The sequence below is a fragment of the Nicotiana tabacum genome, chromosome 4 (genome assembly GCF_000715075.1).
Source record: "Nicotiana tabacum cultivar K326 chromosome 4, ASM71507v2, whole genome shotgun sequence".
NCBI classification, from domain to species: domain Eukaryota; kingdom Viridiplantae; phylum Streptophyta; class Magnoliopsida; order Solanales; family Solanaceae; genus Nicotiana; species Nicotiana tabacum.
The window spans coordinates 52,759,484-52,775,220 of NC_134083.1; the positions used below are offsets into that span (position 1 = coordinate 52,759,484).

At 35.0% G+C, this 15,737-nt stretch overlaps 2 protein-coding genes across 2 annotated transcripts; one reads left to right on the plus strand and one right to left on the minus strand.

Annotated features, from left to right (window-relative positions):
• Positions 1–240: 240 nt before the first annotated feature.
• On the plus strand, positions 241–8,581 carry LOC107796233 (uncharacterized). The gene is made up of 4 exons (XM_016618982.2): positions 241–502; positions 1,224–1,434; positions 2,730–7,474; positions 8,351–8,581. The coding sequence occupies exons 1-3, from the start codon at positions 344–346 to the stop codon at positions 7,472–7,474; spliced, it is 5,115 nt and encodes a 1,704-aa protein (XP_016474468.2). The 5' UTR covers positions 241–343; the 3' UTR covers positions 8,351–8,581.
• A 181-nt stretch (positions 8,582–8,762) lies between these two features.
• LOC107796234 (uncharacterized) lies at positions 8,763–10,461 on the minus strand. Its single transcript, XM_075251859.1, has 2 exons — positions 9,779–10,461; positions 8,763–9,286 (listed from the first exon to the last, which is right to left on the minus strand). Exons 1-2 carry the CDS (start codon positions 10,212–10,214, stop codon positions 9,168–9,170), a joined length of 555 nt encoding a protein of 184 aa, XP_075107960.1. The 5' UTR covers positions 10,215–10,461; the 3' UTR covers positions 8,763–9,167.
• Positions 10,462–15,737: the final 5,276 nt, after the last annotated feature.

Below are 15,737 nucleotides of genomic sequence, written 5' to 3' on the forward strand. Positions count from 1 at the left end.
AATAAGACTCTGAAACTCATTATAACTATATTGTGGATGCTATTAAACGAGAAGGTTCTCAATGTTAAATCAATTGCGATAGATATTACCCTTAATAGAAAACTCAATATGGTATTAAACAAAAAAAAGCACAAACACTTACTAACAAACATCACATAGGGCCCCAAGACCAAGAGTCGACGAGCTTCCTTCACGCAGTGGATTTTCAACAGTTCAAAACCTTCCATCTACTCGTCACCACTCTATAAATTCCCAAAAGTTGAGACACAACCTTTCATGTGCTAATACTTGTCTGTTTCTCTCTACTTTTTGAGTTGGGTGAGAAGTGAGTGATCAGACGTTAATGGCGACGGCAAAAGAGCACATTGAAGAAATAAGAAGAAACAAGTTCTCCATTGGAGGTGAAACTAATCCACTCACTGAGGACCTTCATCAAGCTGTCAAAAATCTCTCTGCTGAGCTTTACGCTAAGGATGTTCACTTTTTCATGGAACTCGTCCAGGTTATTTTTTCTTTCTCCCCTCTCTCTGCATTTTTATATCTTTTTCCATCTTTATAAACGTCCGTGCCTCTACTATTTCGCTTATTACCAGCAAAATGTATTTTCATGAAAAATATTTTGTCATACTTATTTATCAAATCAATTTTTTTTTTTGGGTCATTTTCAGTGTCATTTTATAAAAGTATGTATGATATGATCTCCTAATAAATGTACAAGGACATAATGTTTTGGCGATGCTCTTAGGCATTACAAATTGATTATAATGTTTAAATATTGATTCAAACATTTGCTTCTCATAAATCATTAAATAATTTTATTGTTGAAAACAAATTTCAAACATCAAGGTATTTATACAGAAAAAGGGTTGTTGGAAAAAAGGAGCATAAAATAGTGTATTCGGTACGAACGAGAAATCTATCCTTACATGAATGATGAAACATATATTTTAGAAATGGTTTTAATTTAAGAAATCATTTTGTTAATTAGTTTTTGTTTTGGCCACAAGTAGTGTTATAAAGTACGAAGATGTTTGGATTGTAATTTTGAGAAAGGTTAACCATGTTTGAGCAAGGCAAGCAATACAAAGTGACAGTATATTTTTTAAAAGAAATCCAATATTACCATTTCTCTTTTTCTTAAGTTTTGTAATTAACCTTATAATAATAGTATAATTTTGAGCGTAGTAAATTCGTAATAAATAGTTGTCATTGTGTAATTGCAGAACGCGGAGGATAACGAGTACAACGAAGGCGTGGATCCTTCACTGGAATTTGTGATAACTTCCAAAGATATAACGGACACCGGAGCTCAGGCGACGCTTTTGATATTCAACAACGAGAAAGGATTCTCCCGCAAAAATATCGAGTCCATTTGCAGCGTCGGACGTTCTACTAAGAAGGGCAATCGCAAACGTGGCTACATCGGCGAGAAAGGTAATAAAAAACTTTGTACAATTTTCGTCTACTACTTGTACCTATCCATGGGCATGTGTATATCAATTGATTGTTCCTAAATGTTGACTCTTCGTTTTACCCCCTATATATGATCGTGTGTTCATTTTTGTGTACACTTGGCTCGGGCTTTTTTTGCTTTACTAGTTTAATTAGTGAAAATTTTGAAGTGCTGCTGCTCTTTGTCATACCTGCTGGTTGCCTTCATGTTTCATTAATCTTTAATGTTATTGATAAATATTTCCTCCTTTATGTTTAGAGAACTTATAGTTGTAGAGAATTCCTAATTTGTTTTTAAAAGGCTGTTTTGTTGAATTGGAATGAGTTCGGCCTGAATAGAGCAGAAGGAATATAAAGCTGAACCCAACTTGTATGGGACTGAGACTTTGTGAATTAACTGTTTTCTTTCCCCCTACATTTTGAGCTTGACAGTCCAAAAAATATTTTTTGAGAGATAATTTCTTTCATGTTGTGACTTCGATAATTGGAATCCAAATAATCAACTGAACCATGTCTGTTTGAAAAGAGAACTGGGTTGTTCTAAAAAAAATAAAAGAACTGGGTTTTAAGCTGATAAAAAGGAAAACCTTGCTTTCATTGCTATGAAGTGCTATATCTTTTTCTCTTTCCTCTACCTTATCACATTTTCCCCCTCTTTCCTCTACACTAAAAAGAGTTGCAAGAAGGAACAATGATATCTTATTATTATTTTGATAAGTGGATCGATGGTACCTTTTCTAGATAATGTTAGGTTTGTTTCCTTTTAACCTCATCTTCCATCTTTTTCGTGCCTAAAAGATATGTCTACAAACATTATATTTCAGTTTACATCCCAGCATTGAGATGCAGGTGATAGTCCTGCTTTGTGTTAGTCTCCCATCTTTAAAATATCTGACACTCCAATGTTTGGATATGTGCACTCAAAAGAGACCGCGAACATGATTTTTGAATGAAATTCACTTTAGTGGAGTAGAACTGCTAACAATTTTCTCCCTTCAGATACTAGCTTAAAATGTATTCGTTTCAACTTAAATAAGTCATGTTCGTTCTCATGGATTTTATGCCTGCCTGTCGTTATGATGCTTCTTCATTTCATATTACATTTGCATTTGAACAGAAAATCGGTCTTTCTATACTTTCTTGATCAATTCCCAGCAATGTAATGCATTCGCATATGACTGATATTCTTATGTTTTTCTTACTTAATTGAAGATGCGTATACCTCGTCTGTAGTTGTAATTTGTTTCTAAAACTTCTTGGTGTGTTTCTTCTCTCAGGCATTGGCTTCAAGAGTGTGTTTCTCATCACTGCGCAGCCCTACATCTTCAGCAATGGGTACCAGATACGATTCAGCGAGGAACCTTGCCAGCACTGTAATGTAGGCTATATTGTACCTGAATGGGTGGAGGCAAACCCAACTCTTTCAGTTATAAAACAAATCTATGGGTCTTCTGCTACCCTTCCAGCCACAACTATAGTGCTACCACTGAAACCTGACAAGGTGAAACCTGTTAAGCAGCAGCTTTCAAGCATCCATCCTGAAGTTCTTCTCTTCCTTTCAAAGATAAAGAAGCTTTCTGTCAGGGAAGACAATGAGGATCCCAGGCTTAATACCGTTAGTGCTATTTCAATTTCAAGTGAGACCGATTTTGTTAAGAAGAAGAACATTGATGCTGAATCCTACATGCTCCATCTCTCAGCTGATGAAAAATCTGGTATGGGGGAATGCAGTTACTACATGTGGAAACAGAAGTTTCCTGTTAGGCGGGAGCACAGGGTGGATAGAAGAATGGATGTCGATGAGTGGGTAATCACATTGGCTTTTCCCAATGGAGAGCGCCTCAACAGGGGAACCAGTTCCCCCGGTATTTATGCTTTTCTTCCCACGGAGATGGTAACAAACTTCCCTTTCATAATTCAGGCCGACTTTCTTCTAGCATCATCAAGGGAGACAATCCTTCTTGATGACATATGGAACCGGGGCATTCTTGACTGCGTCCCTTCTGCTTTTGTCAGTGCTTTCACATCGCTTGTGAGAGCTAATGAAGGTGCTCCAGTTTCTACTCTTACTCATATGTTTGGCTTTTTACCAGTCAATGCATCTCCTTATCCAATTCTTAACGACGTGAGAGATTCCATTAAAAGAAAACTGCTGGATGAAAGTATCATTCCATGCGAATCATACATGGAACAACAGTTCTTCCAGAAACCCAATGGTGTTGGTAGGTTGAATCCTGCTTTCTGGAATCTGCTGAACAAGGCGAGGAAGCAGGGGGTCATATTGCATAACATCTCATCCCATGGAAGATTCATCGTCAACTCTGCTTTTGATAAGGAGATGTACAACCACATTTTAAACTTTTTGGAGGTGAAACAAGTTGACAATGAATGGTATGCAAAGTGCATTCAGAGTTCCAATCTTGTTTTGGGTGTCTCAGAGGATGTTTACTTAGAGCTTCTATCATTTGTGGCTGAGAAATGGTTGTCTTCTTTCAAGACAACTGAGATGATGAACATAAATCTTTTGAAATTTGTTGATTTTGATGATGATGTGGCCTTGTGTAGCATATATGAGGCATTGAATGATGATTATTCATTGCTTTTGTCTCGGGAATCTGGTCACATCTCTTGGCTGATCAACTGGAACTCAGAATTTCGTTTTGCCAATCATCTTTTCTTTGCCAAATCAACACAAGAAGCAGTCCGGAGTCATTCTAAAAGGCAGACTGTTTTGGATTGGCTTAGAGACGAGGTCAATGTGAGCTCAGTAAATGTGTACGACTATGCTCTTCTGATTCTTAACTCACTCGGTGATGATCAAAAACTTGCCGTGGCGTTTAGCCACTTCTTACATCAGTCTCTTGCGAGAAATTATTTATCTAAAGAACAAGTTGCTACTTTATGTAGTAAAATGCCGCTTGTTGATAACTATGGACATGTTGCCAGGCAAAGGAAAGGGGTACTGGTGCCTGCTAATGGAAGTAAATGGGTGCAGTTGATTGGTTCAAACCCGTGGAGATATGAAGGCTATGTTGAGCTTGGAGAAGATTATTTGCATTCCGGCAGCTATGCTGGAGTTTGTACCAGCAAGAAAGAGCTTCTGGGATTTCTCAAAATTTATGTTGCAGCTATGGACATTCCTGACTTACCTCCTCCTGATGCAGCAATTTCCAGCTTGTCTTCTCCACTAACCAAGGAAAATGCATTGCTGATGCTAGTATGGATTCGTAAAATGAAAATGAATGGGTTTTCCTTGCCTAGAAAATTCTTGACCTGCGTAAGGGAGGGAAGCTGGCTGAGGGTATCTCTGAGTGGTAGCCCTGGCTACAGGCCTCCATCAGAATCATTCTTCCATACTTCATCATGGGGACATCTGTTGCAGAATGGATCAGTTCTTGTAGATATCCCATTAGTTGATCAGGGATTTTATGGCAGTGAATTAAAACAGTACAAGGATGAGTTAAGTACAGCTGGTGTCATGTTTGAATTTAAAGAGGCGTGTACATATATTGGAGAACATTTTATGTCTCTGGCAACTTATTCTACTTTAACCAAAGGCCAAGTGATATCAATACTCAATTTCATCAAGTATTTGAGGGAGAAATATCTCTCCCCAGACACCTTCATTAATAGCATTAATGATAGAAGGTGGTTGCGGACTACTCAAGGTGAGAAGACCCCTCTGGAATCTGTTTTCTTTGACAGCGAGTGGAATGCTGCCTCACAGATCAGTGACATCCCATTCATTGACCAAAAACATTATGGTGATGAGATTCTTTCTTTTAGAACAGAATTGGAGCTGCTTGGAGTGGTTTTTGGTTTCAAGCAAAATTACCAGCTTGTAGTTGACAACCTGAGGTCTCCAGCACGCCTGGGTTGCCTGAGTTCTGATGCTTTGCTCTTGATACTTAAGTGCATTCACCATCTGAGGTCATCTGACAAAATATGCAGGGCACTTAGGGATAGCAAATGTATGAAGACCGTAAACATGGGGTGCAAATCTCCGGCGGAATGTTTTTTGCTTGATCCTGTGTGGGGCTGCCTGCTGCAGGTTTTTAGCAGTTCCCCTCTTATTGATACAAAGTTCTATGGAAGCGATATCTTGTCATATAAAAGCGAGTTGCAGAAACTAGGGGTGGTTGTTAATTTTGAGGAGGCAACTAAAGCTTTTGCTTCTATTTTTAGGCAGCAGACAGCGAAGGGTGCCTTAAACAAGGATAGTGCCCTTTCTCTTCTTGCAAGCTATAGAAAGTTAAAGGCAGCCAGCTTTAAATTTCCTTCAGATCTTAAGAGCTGCTTTCAAGAGGTCAAGTGGTTGCGAACTCGAATTGGTGTTGATAGAGAACCTAAAGATTGCATACTCTTTGGTTCAGATTGGGAATCTATCTCTTCAATCTCTCTGTTACCTTTTGTTGATGATAGTGAGGCTCGGTATGGAAGGGACATTCATGAGTACAAGGATGAACTTAAGAGTATGGGAGTTACCGTGACATTTGCAAGTGGGGTAAAGTTTGTGCCTGCAAGCCTTCGATTACCTGAAGACGCTAGCGTCATTACTGTTCCAGTAGCATTCTCGTTGTTAGACTGCTTGCGGAAGTTGGAGATGGGGCATAATGATGATCAGATTGCTATGTTGCGGTCAAAACTTGCTAGAAAATGGATGAAGACTAATGCTGGTTACAGGTCTCCAGATAAGTGTTTGTTGTTTGGTCCCCAGTGGAATACTCTCTTACAGCCAGAAGATGGTCCTTTCATCGATGAAAAATTTTATGGCTCCAACATAGGGTCGTATAAGAAAGAGCTGAAGTCTCTTGGTGTTGTGGTTGAAATTGGAGATGGATGCTCATTGCTTGCCGATTACCTTGATTGCCATTCCAGCAGCGTTACTATCACTCGGATTTACAAGTACTTGAGTAAGTTCAACTGGGAACCAACTAAAGAAGATCCTATAAACATATGGATTCCAAATGGTGATAACGATGGAGAGTGGGTGAATCCTGATGATTGTGTTCTGCATGATAAAAGTGGTTTCTTTGGCCGGCAGCTGCATGTTTTAGAGAAGCACTATGACAAGGAACTGCTCAGTTTCTTCTCCAAATTAGGTGTCAAAAGCAATCCTTCTCTTGATGATTTTCTCAAGCTTTGGAAGTCATGGGAAGATGCGGACCGCAGTTTGTCACAATCAGAGTGTCAAATCTTCTGGGAGTTCATTGTGAAGCACTGGAGCTTAAGAACCGAGAAATTTCTATCTGAGAACTTGTCAAGGCTTCCTGTGGGTTCAGGCTCGGACGGGCTATTGATGCTCGACAAACGTGATGTTTTCATTGCTGATGATCTCTATCTGAAGGATTTATTTGAACAGTCTGCTTCTCATCCCTTGTTCGTTTGGTATCCGCAACCAAGCTTGCCATCTTTGCCTCGGCAGAAGCTGCTTGAAATTTATGGCAAAATTGGTGTTCGTAATTTCTCTGAATCTGTTCTGAAAAATGGCTTGTCTTCTGTTAATTGTGTTGGACTTGAGCAGGTGCAGCCAGAGGAAATCTTCATCGGAAAGGGTTTGATTAAGTTAATCCTTGGCTTCCTTGCTGATCCTTCACTTCAAATGGAAACGCGTACGAGACATGAAGCTCTCAAAAGCCTCGTGGATGTTAGTATTTTTGTGACATTGGAACCCATAACCATGGATTACTGTCTGTCACTTTCTTCTGGTGATGTCGTGAACGTCAAAGTGAGCCGAATGATGTGCTGGGATAGAAAAAATACAAAGATCTTTATACAGAAGCTGGACAAATCAGGTGGTTACAGATGTAAGCTCGAGTTTGCTACATATTTCTCAGAAGTAGTAGCCGAGGGAATTCTAAGGGAGAAAGATGATTATGTGCATCAACTGGCTGAATTGATCAAGTTGGGATTCATCCTGGAATTCGATGAGGCAGCTGTTGGGTTCTTGATGAAAACAAAGAATCTGCAGATATTTTTGGAGGATGAAGAATTCCTTTCTGCTGCCTTCACTTCCGAATAGGTATTTATGGGCACTAAATCCACCATCCCCATTATGCACCCCCCTTAATGTCTTTGTAAAACTTTCATTTTGCTTTTTGGTAATTTCCTGAAATATACTATTGACATGTTTTGGTATTGAGGTGGATGATGGATTACCTTACTTTCCAACATATATCATAGTTTTCTAATGGTTCTGGATGTCTTTTGTTGGTGATGTATCATTAACCGAAAGGAGCTCTGCAATTTCTTTTGGCTCTCTATTTTCTGCTATCGCCTTTTGAATTATTATTCTGAGCCGAGGGTTTATTGGAAACAGCCTCTCTACCTTCACTAGGTAGGGGTAAGGTCTGCGTACACACTACCCTCTCCAAACCTCACATGTGGGAATATACTGGGTATGTTGTTGTTGTTGCCTATTGAATTCATTATTATGCTTTACCGAATTCCAACAGAAATAGCATAGAGTTCATATGACAATTTGTTGTGTGACATTATTTTTCTAAACATCAAATAGAGGGGGTTTGGCAGGATATTGCTTCTCAGCAGAGGTAAATGCAACACCCCTTTTACAGGTACCACAGGTGTATTCCCTTATATTCAGGCCATTTATTAGTTATATTGTTAAGATTGGTGGAGTGGGAACAATCTATGAAGAAAAAGGGGTGTACCCGTTTACACCGAAACTTGTCAAAGAAATTCTGAAAGTTGTCTTAAACAATGTTAAAACTTGATCATCTACTTAACTCTCACTTCCTGATGCATTCTCTCTTTTAAACTGCATAACACCAGGCCATCAAACTATTTTATGGTATAGTTATTTGAGATGGTTACTAATCTATTCACTGTTGGAGATACAGCAAAGGATTAACTAACGTGACATGCTCTATTTGTGCAGGCAGGAAGAACTTTACGGTTGGGTGAGGCCCTCTATAGATACCAAATGGGATTTCTGGTGTTTTGAAGTCTCTTGCATGGATATTTATCTTTTGTTATAAATCCCTGCTAGTTTTTAATGCTTTCTGTTTTGTAGTTTGCTGCTCTAAGGTTTTCTATGTAATCTACTAAATTTGCACTTAGAGATACAATTGCTTAAAAGCTTTATTATTCCTCTTTTCCATGTTTTTAAGATTGGTCCTCTCCATCTTCATACTAACTCTTTTGTTAGCATGCTTATCCACCATAATGTGGTGTGTGTGCATGCTCGTGGCATTTATCGATTGGTCTTTAGCAACAAACTGTAACTTGGAATCCCTTGCTTGGAATCAATTGGTCTTTGTGTTTTCTTTTTCTGTTTGATAATATTAAGCTGAGTTCTTAATTTACTGATTTTCATATACATCCAGTTTACAAGGAGACAATATAGCCAATAAAGAATAAAGGATAATTAAAAAAAAAAAACAAATCTGGTGAGTGATCAAGCTGGTGCTTTTCCGGGAAGAAGATGGGCGCGGTCGGGGGAGGAGTGAGCTGCAGAGCAACATGATCGAACGTTCAACAGATTCTTAGGCAGCGCTCTTCTAAAACTCTTCCTCTTCCTTTCTTTCTCCTTGACCACGGGCTCCTGTATGAAATGTGGGATAATGATATCAATCTTTTTGGTTTGTTATATGCCAAATACTGTTTGGTTCTGTTTATGTTTTGCTATTCCAGTTTTTGTTCATCTTTCATCTTTGGTTTGTGTATATACGAAGGAAGATAATATTCCAAACCATTTACATTTGACTGAAAGAATCACATGCATACCTTGTTAATGGTTGTATGGTAGCAGCCATAGGTACAGTTGGTGTGGTAGCTGCAATTGGGGTTGTGTCCTTACATACATCCTTCTTACCTGCATGGCACATTAAATGGTAAGAAGGAAAAAAGTTTAAACCTTAGAATTAATTTTTGACATTATCAGTGTAATTTAACTTGCTCTAACATGCCAATTCTCATTTATTTTAGGATACAAATCAATATTATTAAATAGATATATCTAAACAATCTTTTAAGTGAACAGATTGCGTTAATACTATTTACATCATGAATCACGAAACACAAATTCTAAGATAGAGCTAGGAGAGTCCTCTTTCCGGTTGGGATAATTTTATTTTACATGTGGCAAAAGATCCATATATACATTTAAGTATGGGCAAACCGCGACCGAAGTTATTTATATCCTACAGCCGCAAAAGTATATAATATATATATTTTTTTCCTATTATTTTGAGAGAGACTATACAATATTATTTTTTCTTTTAAGCAAGTCATATAAAATGTCATTTCTATGGAATTATAGTGTTATGGTTGCTATCTCTTGATAATTACTTAAAAGAAAACATACCAATATTAACTGCGTTCTTCTTGTCTTCAACATTGTTATTTGTGAAGTAAACTCTAAAACTTGGTGAACCAGGACAATTATCCTCCTCAACATGACGCTTAATCACCCTATCATCATCTTTATAATTGTCATCATCTTCAACATCTCCATGTTCCCCTTCTTCTTCTTCCTCAACAATTGCTTCTATCAATTTTGCTACCCTTTCCTTTTCTGCTTCTACCTTTTTCATATCCTTATAAACAGACTCCTCCTTTCTTAGACTTTCTTTCTCATACTCGTCTATGACATGATCAGAAAGCAATTCTTTCTTAGAAGGTGTAGACTGTTTGGACGTTCGTCCGTTGATACGCCTTTTTTTAATGTCATCTAAGCGATAAAGGAATTTTGGGGGGATCCTAGTTGGTGAGGCATTTACCTTAGATACTTCACCACCCATTTTTCACAATATTGCAAGACAGGTTAATAACAACAACAAGAACAACACTAACTCTATCACAATTCCAAATAAGTTATGGTCGCAGGTTACAAAAAGTTGACCGCCAACGTAAAACTAGTCAATTTATGATAAAGCTGGCAAAAAACAATGAAGGTAAAATGCAATTTGAGGAGGATTACTAATCAATCAAACAAGTTGTTGAAGGAATAGTTGCATGCTTAGGTAATGAAAATTTGTAGATTCATAAACTTATTCTATATTATGGGGGGGGGGGGGGGGCAACATACGCCCTAAAAGAAGAGAAGAATTTGACTATGGCTAAATTTGTCTCTACTTTTAGAAACTGCAGGTAATTAATGATATAAGGGTTAAATTTAATTATCCGCCTTCAAGAAAAAGGCGTCTAGGGCATCCAAGAAATGCATGCATATATGTGTTCTTAGTTTTCACGACGACTAATTTTATAAAGATGGAAAATGAAGAATGGTGTTACACTTTCTTAATTATTTTGCATATATGTTTTGACTGTTGGAATTTCTTTTGAAGCTAACGAACATGTGGATGAATTTGCACATAATTTCGGAATGTTTAATTTTACTTAACATAAAGCAAAAATGAAAAGATAGCAACTACATTTTCAAAACTAAACCTAGTGAATTTTATGCGTGCGAGGTGGGAGAAATGGCAGTTGGAATTCTGGATAAGAACAAGAAATCCACCACAATTCCTCTTGGTTAGCAAGATATTTCGTATATTTAGAAAGTTGAATTAGAAGAAACCAATCCTTCGAAATCCAAATGGTTGGTATGTGAAACATGTTCGAAGGTAATTGAGATTTTACTGAGTTATTAGATTCGTTCAATCGTTTAATTAGTTTTGAGAATGTAATGACTTTTAAAGTAGGCGTGACCGGTAATATTTCTAAGCCTTACTTTTTACTGCTTTATCCTCTTCAATTTCTAAACCCAAATAAATGATACATACCCTAAATATGATGAAGGGGAAAAAAAATACCTAACTTATTTTATTCCGAAGTCAAGAAAGTGGCAGTGGGAGAAGGAAAATAGTTTCGGAGATTGATATTTCTTACATCGCAAATGAAGCAGGATGAGGATCGCCTATGATATAATAGTGGTATGATAAACCATTTACATATTATAATAGATAATTATACACGACATAAACTATGTATCGATTGCACCAGATAAGATATCATGTACCATGTATAATCAGAAATATCAATAGTAATAATTTATGATGTATTGCATATTTAATTAGAGATAATGGAATAATAATGGAATAATTTCATTATATATTTACAAAATAATTTGGTATATTACATATTTAATTATATAAAAGATATAATAGTGGTATAATGTTTATTCATATGTGTTTATTTATGCATTTTTTCTAGGAAAAAAAATCAAGATTCATTTATGTTAATAAATCAAATATTAAAAGTGATATTGTAATCATGAGAGAATATTAGAGCATGATTGGAAAGCCGTCTAGGAATTGGATTTGGATCCGTCTAGGAATTGGATTTGGATATAATTGAGTGTAATTACATAATTTGGCATGTTTGTGTGGCCAAGTAATTTACTTGGTCAACATGGAATTGAGTGTAATTGGAAAGATGTAATTACACTCTCCAATTCTCAAGGGAAGGTGAGAATTTGTGGTAATTACACTGTGTAATTGCATGGTTACTTTTTAATTTTTCTTTTTTCTTTTTATTTTAATTTATTTTTTTGTAACTTTTTATTTCCATTTTTAAAATTTATTTTGTTTTATTTTTTACTTTTAAATTTCTTTTTTAATTTTAAAATATATTTTTAGTTATATATTATTTATCTTTTATTTCTCTACCTTTACTTCTTGTGATTCCATATAATTGCTCGTATATTTTATTTCTTATTTATTTTATTTTCTTCATTTAGCGTAATTGCTTTATTATTCTAGTTTTTGATACTACACTTCCTAATAATATTAGAAATAATGTGTCATTAACAAACTTGGCATATAATAAGTGATATTATTAAAGTAGAATTTCGTTGTTTAATGAGGTTATAAACTTATTATGTTTCCTAATTTTAAATTGTATTGGAACTTATTTTTATTATGTTGGAATTTGACATATGTTAAACTATTTTTATTTTGGATTTTGAAATTTTGTTATATTTATGGTTCCAATTTACTTGTTTTAGTAGTATTGACTTGATATTTCACATTGCATATTGTTCATTTTTTTAGTTAGAATAGATAGATTAGTTTTGTCAAACATTTGAATAATGTTATGACATTATATTTATAAATATTAATTTATTTTATAAAACATGCATTTCATGATGTTCTTACAAAATATATTTTTTAAGTTTTATAATTAATTAAAATAAATATTATTATTTTGAAAAATATATATTAATTATTTTTACAACGTTAGTTATAAATATATGACTACTAATTAATAAATATTCAAGAGAAAAAAAATATGCATCTTAAAGACCAAATCTAATATCATTTATACTTATAAAAATCAATTATAGGCTTATATTTACTATATTAACTTTAAGTTTTGATAATTATTTCATTTAAAATTTAATCTAATTTTATAATTATACTTGTGCAACCAAACAATACACTTGTAATTACATTATGACAAACAAACATGTCGTCGTAATTACTATATTGTGTAACTAACTACTAGGCTACGTAATTACTATCCTAGTAATTACACCAATTCCAATTACCGGGTGACTTTCCAAACATACCCTTAACGGGGAATACATTGATAAGGTCCAAACATACCCTTAACGGGGAATACATTGATAAGGTTAAAAGTGATTCCTTAATTTGAGGGTCCGTATTTAATTTCTAAACCTGTTAACTACCATACGTACAGCAATCATGTCCTACAATTGTTATCAAATTTGTTATTTTTGAAATAAACTAAAATATAGCAAATGGCCTTCTGTAGCGGAAAAACATGTCCAGATCATTTGTAACAAAAATACACGACTCATAGTATGAATATGCTTGCTGGCTGTTTTCTCTTATGAAAAGAAAAGTCTGTTCACTCTAGCTTTATATTTTTCTTTCAACAGAATTTCCTAAAGCCAGCGGGAAATATTTTTTTGTGCCTCAAATTAATATGTGAATGGATAAATAAAGTATCATAAGTAGGGATATAAATTGAGAAAATTACCCAATCAGTCACTCTATAAACTTTCCCAACCAAAAATAACCCAAAACAAAATATCTATTAAAAAGGCGCAAATGTCATTTTTGGCCCAAATAGTTTCAATTAATGTCAGTTTTTGTATCCGTTATTTTTGTATACACACACCCTCTCTCTCTCTCTCTCTCTCTCTCTCTCTCTCTCTCTCTCTCTATATATATATATATATATATATATATATATATATATATATATATATATATATATATATATATGCGATTTTTTCCTAAATTGAACCAAAATTGCTGAAATTGTCGACAAAACAAGATACATTCCAGGTTATTTTCGTCTGATTCCAAGTTATTTTCATCACCTTATTCAAAGTCGGTTTCAATTGAGAAATCGAGCAACATGAGAAGAGAAACTAGGCCGATGAGTTTATCTCCTCACTCAACCTCGGTTATAGTTGAAAAATCGATTGATGAACGAAATATGCGAAGATAAAATTATTCCGACAGTGTTAAAGTGTTAGAATCTCGAAAGGATGTTGTTGGACAATCTGAGAAAAACAAGAGCAAAAGGGTTAGAGTGGATGATGATGAAGGTAAGAGAAAACGTGTCGTGGAGGACGAAGTGAATTTGGGTGTCAAACCAAAAAAAGTAAGGTTCAGAAGGCAGAAAAAGTTAAAATTCCTGACAAAGTTTGTAAGGTACATACAATTTCAGTTATAATTTTTTCTATTGTTGAATCTTCTTTTAAAATTGGATTTAGTTTGTATTTGTTTGTTTTTAATTCGTGTCATATATTTGTAGCCTTGGAAGCTCTATATTCCAGTTGGTGAGCCTTTTCCTGTTACTCATTGGACATCATACACTAATGTGGACATCGTATCAGTTTTACAGTCAAAATTGACTGAATTCCAGCTTCGGATGTTTAGGAAAAGCTGTTTTGGCTATTTTCTTGATTTACATGGAGTTGCTATCCAGGCACAACTTATTCGTTCTTTAATGTTTAGGGAGTTGGTTCAAGATAAGTGTGATCAATTTTATGTGAAATTGAATAACGAATGTGTTTTACGTTTTGGTCTTCGAGAATTTGGTATTGTAAGTGGTTTAAACTGTTGTGGCAGTGAACATGTTGAGGGTAAATTCAGTGGACCCAATAGGTTGGTGGATACTTATTTTTCTAGTTTTGAAAGGGTGTCAAAGAAGTCGTTTATTGATTGTTTAGAGAAGAAGAAATGACAGTCTGATGAAGACGCAATTAAGATTGCAATCATTTATTCCATAAACACATTTCTAATGTCCACTCACGCTCAGAAGACATTTATAAGTAAACGTAATTTCCATATTGTCGAGAGTGGTGAGTATGTATGGTTTCCCTGGGGTAAGATTGCGTTTCGAGCTTTAGTGAAGTCGGTGAGGGACAGGTTGAGGGAAAAGTCTGAGTTTTATAGGATTGGTGGATTTTCTCTTTCACTACAGGTATGGTTCTATGAATGTTACATTGTAGTTGATCAAAAGTTTGTTGTTCACGTTGGAGATCATAAACCACGCATATTGAATTGGGAAATGACAGACAGGCCAACGCGTGAGGACTTCTCTACTGATTTCTTCAACAGCACAGGAAATAAGGTACCAGCTTTTATGTATATATATATATATATATATATATATATATATATATATATATATATATATATATATATATATATATATATATATATATATATATATATATATATATATATATATATATATATATATATATATATATATATATATATATATATATATATATATATATATATATATACATCTAGGACTGAAGCACTTTTGGTTACATTTGCAGTTTAAAAATATTTCTCCGACAACTGAAGAGCTAAGGAGATTTACTTTGCCTATTGAAGTTACCGATGAGTATCAGAAATATTTGACATCACGTAACATGGGAAAACTTCCTATTGATGATAGCGATGATTTTGTCACGCCACCCCCAAAATAGATTAAGGAGCCTGTCCCACCAAAAAAGGCACCGGGTGTCCAACCTATTGATTATGACCGTGAGTTGCAGAAGTTGAAAGCTGATGTGAAACAAGTTTGTATTAGTCTTTTTTATATATTTTTTTGAAAGTATTTTTAAAATTGTATATTCAAAGTCTATTATATTTCTTATTTATTTCATCTTGTAGCTCCATAAGCAGTTAAATTTCTTCATGGAATATGTTTCTGATAAATTCAAGGAAGTCTTTGAGTTGATAAATTCCAAGGTAAGTGTTTCTTTTCCATTGTGTATTTCCTTTTATTTTTTTAGTTAACTTACTGTATCCTTTTTTTAAAAATAG